This window comes from Ambystoma mexicanum, chromosome 6p, assembly GCF_040938575.1.
Source record: "Ambystoma mexicanum isolate Mex_15411 chromosome 6p, UKY_AmexF1_1, whole genome shotgun sequence".
Taxonomy (NCBI): domain Eukaryota; kingdom Metazoa; phylum Chordata; class Amphibia; order Caudata; family Ambystomatidae; genus Ambystoma; species Ambystoma mexicanum.
Window position 1 is genome coordinate 882,410,604 of NC_090935.1, and position 10,953 is coordinate 882,421,556.

At 41.4% G+C, this 10,953-nt stretch overlaps 1 protein-coding gene across 1 annotated transcript in view; it reads left to right on the plus strand.

The window, feature by feature from the left end:
• Window positions 1-9,637, plus strand: part of CAMK4 (calcium/calmodulin dependent protein kinase IV) — a 1,546,801-nt gene extending 1,537,164 nt beyond the window's left edge. Inside the window, exon 11 of the mRNA XM_069625488.1 lies at window positions 8,195-9,637. Within this exon, the coding sequence (XP_069481589.1) occupies window positions 8,195-8,362 (168 nt within the window). The 3' untranslated portion in view covers window positions 8,363-9,637. The remainder of the gene's footprint in view (window positions 1-8,194) is intronic.
• The last annotated feature ends 1,316 nt before the right edge of the window (window positions 9,638-10,953 follow it).

Genomic DNA, 10,953 nt, shown 5'->3' on the forward strand with positions numbered 1-10,953 from the left:
ATGAAGATGGACTGTACCAAAGAACTGTAATGAAGGTGAAGGACTGTAATAAAGGACTTCAGTGAAGGATACAGAATGATGAATGAGATGGGCTGTGATGAAAAACTATGATTAAGAAGAAGAACTGTAATGAAGGGAAGTGACTGGGGAAGGAGAAGGACTAGGACTGTGTAAAAGTGTCAAAGTAGACTGACATTGATGAAGGACTGTGAAGAAAGCAGTGGACTTTGGTCAAGAAGAAGGAAAGTAATGAAGGAGAAGGGCTATGATGAAGGAGAAAGACATGCTATGACAAAGGAGAAGGACTATATTGAAGGAGAAGGACAGTGATGAAGGACTATGATGAAGGAGAAGCAGTGTGGCAAAAGAGGAGGAAGGTGATGAAGAAACATGTCGACAATGAAGGACAGATGACAAAGGAAAAGAACTGTGACAAAGGAGAGGAACTGTGAGAAAGATCTGTGATGAAAGGAGAGGGCTGTGATAAAGGCCAATGAAAAAGGGAACGCACTCTGGCAAAGGGGAAGTGACAAAAAATACTGATGAAGGAGAAGAATTAACAACTGAGCTGGAACGTAACAAAGAAGAAGGACTAAGGTGAAGGACTGTGATGATAGAGAAGGACAATGATGGATGAAAAGGACTGATCTGAAAGTGAAGTAGTGTGAAGAAAAAGGACTGTGACAATGTAGAAGGTATGTTACAGAGGATAAGGACTATTAAAAATGCAAAGGAATATGACAATAGAGACTGTGACAGGGGACAATAACTGTGACAAAGGAGAAGAACTGTGATTAAGCACTGTGAAAGAGAAGGAATGTGATGAATGACTATGACAGAAGAGAAAGACTATGACAACGGAGGAATGTGATGAAGGACTTTGACGATGGAGAATGACAGCGATGAATGACTACAGCAAAAAAGAAGGTCTATGGTGAAGAAGCATGACTGTGATGTGGTAAGTCTGTAACATAGGAGAAGGACTGTGAAAAAGAGAAGAACTCTCACAAAGGAGAAGGGCTATGATGAAGGTGAAGGACTGTGATGAAGGGCCGTGATGAAGGAGGACTATGACCAAAGGTGAAGGACTGTAACAGAAACAAACTTTTAATGAAGGACTTATGATGAAACAAGGTCTGTGATGAAGGAATGATAAAGGAAAATGTCTGTGGAAAAGAAGAAGAACATTGATGAAGAAGGAAGGAGGACTGTGACAAAGGAGAAAACTGTGCTGAAGGAGAACGGCTGTGGTGAAGGAGAATCGTTATAATAAAGAAGAAAGTATATGGCCAAGAGAAGTGAATGAAAAGGACTGTAATGAAACACTGATGAAGGACTGTGACGAGGTGGACTGTAAATAGAGATGACTGTGATGATGTGATGAAAGATCTGTGAAAATCGAGAAGCACTTTCATTAAGGAAAAGGACTGCAACAAAGGACTGATGAAGGAAGTCTGTGATGAAGGACTGACAACGGAGATGGGTTGATGAAGGGCATCAATTGTGGCAAAGGAGAAGAACTATGATAAGGGATAGAGATGAACAAGAAGAACCTTGTGAAATGAGGAGGGCTTGGTGAAGGACTGTGATGAAAAAGAAGGTCTATGACCGAGGAGAAAGTCTGGGATGAAAGTAAAGGACAGTGGTGAAAGACTAGGGTGAACAAGGACTATGATGAAGTAAAAAGACTGCAATAAAGGACTTGTGACAATCGAGAAGGAATGTTGTGAAAGAGATCGACTGAGGAAGAACTGCAAAGTGGGACTGTGATGAAGGAAATGGACTGTGATCAAAGGTGTGATTAAGGAGGACTGTGGCAGAGGACTATAATCAAGGTGTAGTATTGCAATTAAGGTTTGTGTAGAAGGCAAAGTATTGATGAAGCAAAAGGAGTATGGTGAAGAAGGACTGTGATGGACAGTTACAAATAAGGATTGTGATGAAGGGGAGGAACAGACAAAGGAGACAAACTGTGACAAAAGAGCAGGACTGTGATGAAGGACTCTGATGAAAGCACTGGACTTTGAGCAAGGAGAATGACTGTGATGAAAGAGAATGACAGTGATGAAAGAGAATTACTGTGATAAAGGAAGACTCTGATAAAGGAGAAGGAATATGCCAAATGATAAGGACTGTGACAAATGAGTGTTCCCAAACATAGGGGCAGACAATGGACTATGATAAAGGAAAAGGGCCATGGATGATGGCTGTAATTAAGGGGAAAGATTTTGACAGAGGAAAAGGATTGGAACCAAGGAGAAGAACCAAGGCAAATGACGTTTGTGTCAAAAGAGGAGGGCTATGATAAAGATTGAGGAGTATGATAAAAAATATAGACAATGCGGAAATGGAGAGAATAACCATGACAAAAGAGAAGAACTATTACAAAGATGAAGGAGGAGAAGCACTGACATGAAGGAGAAGGGCTTTGAAGAAGGACTCTGATGAAAGAGAGGGCTCAGATGAAGAAAAGGATTTTTGTAAAGGAGAAGCATTTGACAAAGAAGTGCAATGTGAAGGCAAATGATTATGAAGAACAATAATGCTAAAAACAAAGCAGAAGGACTGTGACAAAAAAGGACTTTGTCAAAGGAGAACTGTGAAGAATGAGCATTGTAAAGAAGAACCGACAAAGAAGAAGGACTTTAATGAAAGACTGATGAAGGAGAAGTATTGTGACACAGAATACTGAGGAAGGACCATGATTGTGTCAAAGGAGAAGAACTGTGATGAAGACTGTGACAAAAGAGAAGGACTGTTGTGAAAGACTGTGACAAATGACTCTGATGCAGAACTGTGACGGTGGAGAAGGAACAATGAGAAAGAAGGACTGTGATGAAGGAGAAGGATTGTGCCGACGCACTGATGAAGGGGGATGACTCTGATAAAGGACACAAAGGACTATGACTGTGATGAAGGACTGAGATGAAAGAGAATATCTGTGATGAAGGCTAAAACAAATCGTAAGGAATGTGTTGAAGGATTGTAACAAAAGAGAAGTACAGATGATGGATCACAACTGTGTTGTAGGTCTGTGACAAAGGAGAGGGCCTGTGATGAATGAGAAGGTGTGTGATGAATGAGTAGGACTGTGACAAAGGAGAATGACTGTAATGAAAGTGGACTGTTGCATAGAAGAGCCCAGACAAAGGAGAACTGTAATGAAGGAGAATGTTTATGTTGAATAAAAAAGACAATGACAAAAAACAAGGACTCTAACAGGTAAGGAAAAGAATGGTGATGAAGAACTGTGATAATGGAGAAAAACTGTGACGAGGGACTGTCATAGGGGGAGGACAATGATGAAGGAGAAGGACTATAACAAAGTACAAGGAATATGATGAAAGGAAAGGGCTATTATAAAGGGAAATGACAGTGTTGAAGGATAGATAAAGGTGAAGGATTGTGTGGAAGCACTGATAAATAAAAATAATGTCTTAACTGACTGTTGATGGAGAATTACTGACAAAGAAAAATGGCTATGGCAAAGGGGAAGAACTTTAATGAAGGACTTTAATGAAGTAGAAGGACTGATATGAATGACTATGATGAAGAAAAAGGTCTATGACGAAGGACAGTAATGCTGAATGGCTGTCATGAAATAGAAGCAATGGCAACGGAGAAGGACTGCAATGAAAGAGATGAACTGTGACCAAGGAAACAACACTGGTGAAGGACTGTGATCAAGGAGAAGGACTATGATGAGGGAGAATTACTCATTAGATGTGAGGACTATGTTGAAGAAGGACTGTAATGAAGGAGTACTGGGGTGGAAAAGGACTGTGACAAAGGGGAAAGAATATGATGAAGGAGAATGACTATAACAAAGTAGAAGAACTATGACCAGAGAGACTGGGATGAAGGACTGTGATGAAGTTAAGTACTGTGATGGGCTGTGATGAAGGAGAAGGGCTGTGATGAAGGAGAAGAACGGTGATGAAAGAGGATTGTGATGAAGGGCTTTGATGATGGACAATGATGAAAGAAAAGAACTTTGATGAAGATGGTGGACTGTGATGGAGAAGGATTGTGATGAAGGGCTGATGATGAAGGATAGGCGCTTTTTTGGACTCTGATGAAGGAGAAGGACTATAACAAAGGGGAGGATACAAATAAGGAGAACAGTGATGAAGGGTAAGTTCTATGATGGAGGAGTTCAATGAAGCCAAAGGAGGAACTTTGACTAAGGACACAGATGAAGAGGAAGGTCTGTGGCAGAGGAATGTTACAAAGAGGAAGAACTGTGAACGACATGGATTTTGACAAATGAGAACTATTGTGATGAAGGAGGAATGGGACAAAATAAAAGAACTGTAATTAATGAGGAATAGTCAGAATGAGAAGAATTGTGTTTAAGAAAAAGGACTCTGTTAAAGGACTGATGACGGAGAAGGACTGTGATAAAGGGCTGACGAAGGAGATGCACTTTGAGGAAAGGCTGATGAAGAAGAAGGTCTAATGAATGTCAATGACTGTGGCAAAGGAGAAATACTGTAATGAAGGGCTACGACAAGGAGGAAGCACTGGGATAAAGAAAATGGACAGAGACAATGGAGGACTGTGGCTAAGGAAGGCTCTGACAAAGGAGGATTGTCATGGAAAACGACTATGAATGAAAAGGAATGTCACTAACCCGAAGGACTATAGTAGAGTTTAAGGACTATGGCAAGAGAGACTGTGTTGAAGGACTGTGTCTAAGGAAAAGAACTGTGATGAGGGAGAATAACTGTGCCGAAGCAGGAAGGACTCTGTACGAGAACTGCAATGAAGGAGAATGACCGCGGTGGGGGGGGCTGTGACAAAGGTCTGTAATCAATGAGAAGGACAGTGAAAAAGGAAAAACTCTAATGAAGGAGAAGGACTGTGATACAGAAGCACTTTGATGAACGAAAAGGACTTTGAAGAAAGGGACAAGACTATGATGAGAAGGACTGTGATATAGGACTGAGGAAGGACAAGGACTGTGACAATGTAGGACTGTGATGAACAGGAAGGACTGATGAAGTAGAATGATTGAGACGAGGAAGAAAGATGGTAATGAAGGAGGACTGTGACAAAAGGGAAGGATTACTGAAGTGCTTACACAGGAGGAGGACCCTGGCGTAGGAGGAGGACGGAGGATGGAGAAGTACTGCAATGTAGGAGGACTGTGGCAACGGAAAAGGACTGTGATGAAGGAGATGGGCTGTGACAAAGGTGACCGACTATTCTACAGAAGAAAGACTTTCCAGGGAGAAGGACTATAATGAAGAGGCATTTTATGAAGGGTAGAAGTAATTTAGAACTGATTAACAGGAATGTCTTTGATGAAGAAGGACTGTAACAAAGGAGAAGGACTATGATGAAGAAGAATTGTGAAGAACTAGAAGGACTGTGATTTAGGAGAAGGGCTCTGTCAAAGTACTTATGAAGGAGAAAGAGTGTAATGAAAGACTAGTGAAAGAGAAGGACTGTGAAGAAGGACTGATGAAAGAAAACTACTGTAAAAAAGGAGAGGAACCATGATAAATGACTGGGATAAAAAACAGATTAGGGTGAAGTACTGGGACAAATGGCAATGACTCTTAAGAAGGACTATGACAAAGGAGTACTGTGATGAAGAACTGTGACAAAGAAGGACTGTATACAGGAGAATGTCTAACAATAAAGTAGCACTCTGATGAAGGCGAGGTATTGGGACACAGAAGGACTGTGATGAAGAAGAAGGGCTATGGAGAGAGAAATGGACTGCTATGAAGTTCAAGGTATTTGATGAAGAACAGTACAAAGTAGAAGGACTTTGACGAGGGGGAACTGTTATGAAGGAGTACGGTCAGGAAGGAGGGCTGTCATGAAGGAGGAATGTGATGAAGGGGATAACTAACAAAGAACAAAGGCTGTGACAAATGAGACATGTGACAAATTAGACATTCTGTAATGAAGGAATGCAAGGAAAGAGTAGGACTGTTATGATGGTCTATGACAAAGTAGAAGGACTATAATGTATGAATTTGACAAAAAAGACAGGTTGCTGATGATGAAGGACTGTGACAAAGAAGGAATGTATGGAAGGGCTGTGAGAATAAAGGACCGTGATCAAAGAAAAGGACTATGAAGAAGGACCATGACTATGATGGAGAATGGGTGTGATGAAGGATTGGTGAAGAAGGGCTGTGATGATGGACAAGTGAAGTAGAAGGACTGTGATGTAGAAGGACTGTGATGTAGGAGAAGGACTGAGAAAGGACAAGAACTGTGACAAAAGAGAATGCCTGTACGTAAGGACTGACAAAGGAGAAGGAAAGCAGCAAAGAGAAGTACTGTGATGAAGGAAAAGAACTGTGGCAAATGAGGTTTATGATGAAGAAGAAGAAATATAATGAAGTAGGAATGTGATAAAGGAGAAAAAAGGACATTTCACAATGGACTATGATGAAGAAGGACTGTGATGAAGAGGGGCTTTGATGAAGGAGAAGGATTGTTATTAAAGACTGTGACATCGTTGAAGAGAATGTGATGATGGAGAATCTCTATCATGAAGGAGGACTGTGATGAATGAGAAGGAATGACTCAGATGAATTAGAAGGACTCTGGCGAAAGGACTGAGAAGAAGAAGGACTGTGATGAAGGAAATGGGCTATGAAGAAGGGCAATAAGGAAGAAGGGCTGTGCTGAAAGAGAAGTACTCTAATGAAAACTGTCAAGATGGAGGACTGCGTCTTTACATTCCTTCTTTTCTCTCTCTTCTCTGTAGCTTTTTTGAGGTATAGGTCCCAAAACCAACGCTAGAAAGATAGGATGCTCACCCTAAACATGGATGCATGTGCATTGGGATGGAAAATAAACTGAATTGCAATGTATCCTTACACCAATCTGCAATGTATCGCTATTTATAATGTGCCCATACAAAATTGCCTTCCGCACATTTCAGCCCAAACTAATTAACAATAGGGGTGTACCGAACTTCAGCTTTGAGTAAGTATTCGGTCGAATTCTGGCTGAAAAAAAGCTATTCGGCTCCGGCCGAATAGCTTCTTGCTATTCGGCTCTTGCCGAATACTTTGACATTCTCATTTGAATACAATGCAATATCAACTCAGAAAGGCAAATATAGACTTCAGTTTGCAAAACTGAATAGAATTAGACCAGACAAATTGCTATCACACAGCTGAAAAATATCCTATATTGGAAACTGTACTTTAGGGCATGTTTTGTTACGGATTCTTAGAGAAAAAAAGTGTTCATCTTTTATACTTAACCTGCAACAATACAGGGACATCTTTTCTTTTGGCGAATGTTTATATGCAATGTGCACTTTTTCACTTTTTACAGTTGGAAAAAACAAACGGAAATAAATGTGCATAGATACTTTCAGTTCCTGTCATGTCACTTCCCATTGCGTATGTCATAGTCCCCACTTTTCTTTTTTTAAGGACTTGAGTCCTGAGCTTAACATTATCTGATATTTTATCAGGAAATTATAAGTTGCATATGTTTGTGTATTGGTGAGAAAGAGTGGCTAGGATAAGTGAAAAGTGAGCAGCATTTGTTTGGGTGGGGTGAATAGTGGTAAGATGGAGTTCACGCATTTCAGATTTCCACTTGACTTTTGTCCTGCATGAGCCAACATGAACCATTTTGTACATTTCTATTTGAGCTGCAAAGAAGTTTCAAAACTCGACCACATTGACTTTGCAACTGGATAGAGAATGCAATGCATCTGATTCACAAAGTCAATCCTTTGGCATTTGAGAAGCCTCCTACTTTAACTGGCACTGAATATTCAACAATCTTCAGTACATTTGGTTCCTTCATTTTGGTTAAATCTGCTTTATCTCTGACTTGTATACTTTAAATAAAGATGCTACATTAGTTGCAATGAAGAGAAATAAAAGTATAGAATGCATTTAAAATGGTGCTTTATTTGTTTGTTTTTTTAAATAAGTGTGTTTTTTGAAGTTTGGAAAATGATTTATTAAATAAAGTAACTATTCGGCTTCATATTCGGCTTCGGCCAAATAGTTGATAAACTATTCGATATTTGGCCGAATACTAAATATGCTATTCGGTGCAGCCCTAATTAACAAGTACAGAACCAGTCAGGAATAAGCATGCATTTTAGCGCTGAGATGTATTCATTCATTCATTCATTAGAACAATTGGTAAGATCTTCATATTCATAGCTAAATATTGTACTTCTTCGTGTCTCCTGCAGGCTGCAGTGAAAGCAGTGGTCGCGTCAACTCGCCTAGGGAGTGCGGGAAGCCACAGCAGCCACGACAGCAATAAGGCCAGCCGGAACCCATCGCCAATTCAGGACAACGAAATAGAAGAGGGGCACACTCAGGAATCCACCCAAGAAGCACAAAAGGAGGGCTCCTAGATCTCGCTGCCTATGGATTAGGGATTGGGTCTTACATTTCCTGTATACGCCACAGATGTGGGTGGCTGCGTGAGAACGATTTCTACGCAAGGCCTCTGTTGGGACTTCCTTGCGGCGGAACAAACACGCGCCACACCCTGGTGACCCTACGCTCAATGCATGAGACTGCTCATCAAAATAGTACACTCGCCATCGAAGGCATGCACAGGGTACAGCGTTATTTCTAAGCGATGTACCAAGAAGTGAACTATGAGATTGAACCAATATGTCTTCATACATGTATTTGATATGCATTCGCTTGGTGTCTGAACAGTAGAACATGTTTGACGTGAATAGTATTTTTTTTGGTTTCATTGATTTTGTCAAAAGGATTCCTGAACCTGCCACTTAGTTATTTTCTTTCAACTGATGATCCTTTCTGATTAGTATGTTATTTCAAGGCTCGTATGCGTTCAATATGTAATAATTTGCTTTCTGCCCATATATATTTTAAAAAAGAATTGTTTACAAGAATATAGTATAACAATGTATATGCAAAAACATTCCACTCAGTGCTGGTAAGATTTGGGTATTGGTGTCTTGGAAGTAGTTCGTTTCTCTAGTCTGTGCTGCGAAAGCCCTACCGTACTGAGAGTTTATATACAGTATTTTAATAACAACCAAAAACTCTCTTTCATGTCCGTGTGTAGAACAATAGAAAGCAGAACATAGTCAGCGTGCAAATCGGAGTTTACATTCCTGTGAATACAGGTCGTGTTTACGCTCGGCTTTTTGAAAGACTGCATTTACAGTGACACCTGCTGAGGAGGGTAGAGCCTGCAACCACGGGGTCGATTTCCGGTTGGCGGAGGAGGCATTCTGCAGGACTGCTGCACGCCAGTCTGGTCTATGTCAAAGCTTACAGTTACAGGGACCTCGCCATCTTCCTCTGTGTCATAGCCATCCTAAGCTTGCACTGGGAAATCACGCGCCTAGGTTCATTTCCTTTTGCATAGCAGGATTCCATAGGGCAAATGTAGGGCAGACGTATATTATGCCAAAGTCATCCCTGCTCGTTGCATGTTTCCTTTTAACCCATTCTCTGTTTCAGCTGTGCACGAAAGCTCCAACTGCACTAGATGCTCTCCTCTGCTCGAGGTTTGGGTTTTGCTCTGCATGTCAATCACTGTACATCATGACTTTATTTCCTTTCAATATTTCACGTTTTGTAATAATATGTTACCACAAACCCCAGTTAATAAACCAAATACATTTTTCTGTTTAAGAGAATTAAAAGGGATGTCGGCCTTTCTTGTTCATGCCGAGGTTTTGCAGGTAGCAGATGAGAAGTTACACGTGTGAAACCTCCTTGTGGATACGCTCAGACGTTGCTACTACCCTTAGAAGCTCGAGTGGCCTGGCAGGCAGGGGTTTTTCTAGGTCTGGAAAAGATCCGGGGCTACACTAATTTTGGGACCGTCGGTACTGGGGGCTAGCTAGCCTTTTTGGTGGTAATCCCTGAGCTTCTATCCGGGGCTACAACCAAAAGACCTGGGGCTATAGCCCCCTAAGCCCCTCCCTAGCAACGCCTCTGCTGGCAGGCACACCCTGCCTGCTGCAGCACACAGGCAGCAGTCTCCTTCCTCTGCAGAGACGTCTCGGCGTAGAATGTTCGCCATGCCTGGAAGGAGACCAACAGCTCTCCAGTTATCTGCTTGTGGGTTTCTTGACGTTCTTCTCTGACATTTGTTTCGGTGGCTATATAACCTTAATGATATTTTGCCCCTATCTAGAATGACCAGATTAGAAAAAGTTAAAAACGGGACAGGGCAACTAACATAAAAGTAGGACTAACTCTTGAAAGTGGCTTTGAGGCACCCGAGGCTTCAGTAGCGGTTGGAGGAGAAGTGTTTCTATTCAAATAAAACCAAATTTTAATTATCACAAACTAACACTATCTTAAGTTGTACAATGGAGCATTTCTTCTGTATGAGTTGTGCCTGCAAGCTATGAAGACCTACTACCAAAAACCGGGGCCACTGCAGTTTCCAATGGAAACATAATCTTGACGAAGGGGGAAAGAGCTCCAAATTTCGGGACAGTCCTGGCAATACCGGGACGTCTGGTGACCCTACCCCTATGATTGCAGATAATTAATAGTATAAAACCTACTGCAGATGTCACATGGTTACTTACAAGGCTGCCATGTCCATACGACTGTGGACTCTTGTTTCTCTTGAAACTGAAATGTACATTTTTGGCTTACTGCACAAAAACCCAGACTCAATTATAGTGGAAAAGGTTGCATTAATGTGACAGGCCAAAGCTTACAAATAACCGCTTACCTGGCTCCGTGGCCTTACAAACTAACAAACTATTTTAAACAAACAATTAATAATTCAACACTTTCATTTTCCCAAACAATTCAATAATTAACTAAATCCCCTTCCTCCCTAACTATCCATTGGTCCCTACCATCTCCTTACCACTTCTCAAGGTGTCCCGTTTTCTCCCCGGGGCCATTCCCCTTCAGGTTCAATACCTGTTCCCCCGGGGTAGCCCGCTTGTGCAAACAGCACCACCCCCATCCTTTCCCGCGCTATTCCCCCATT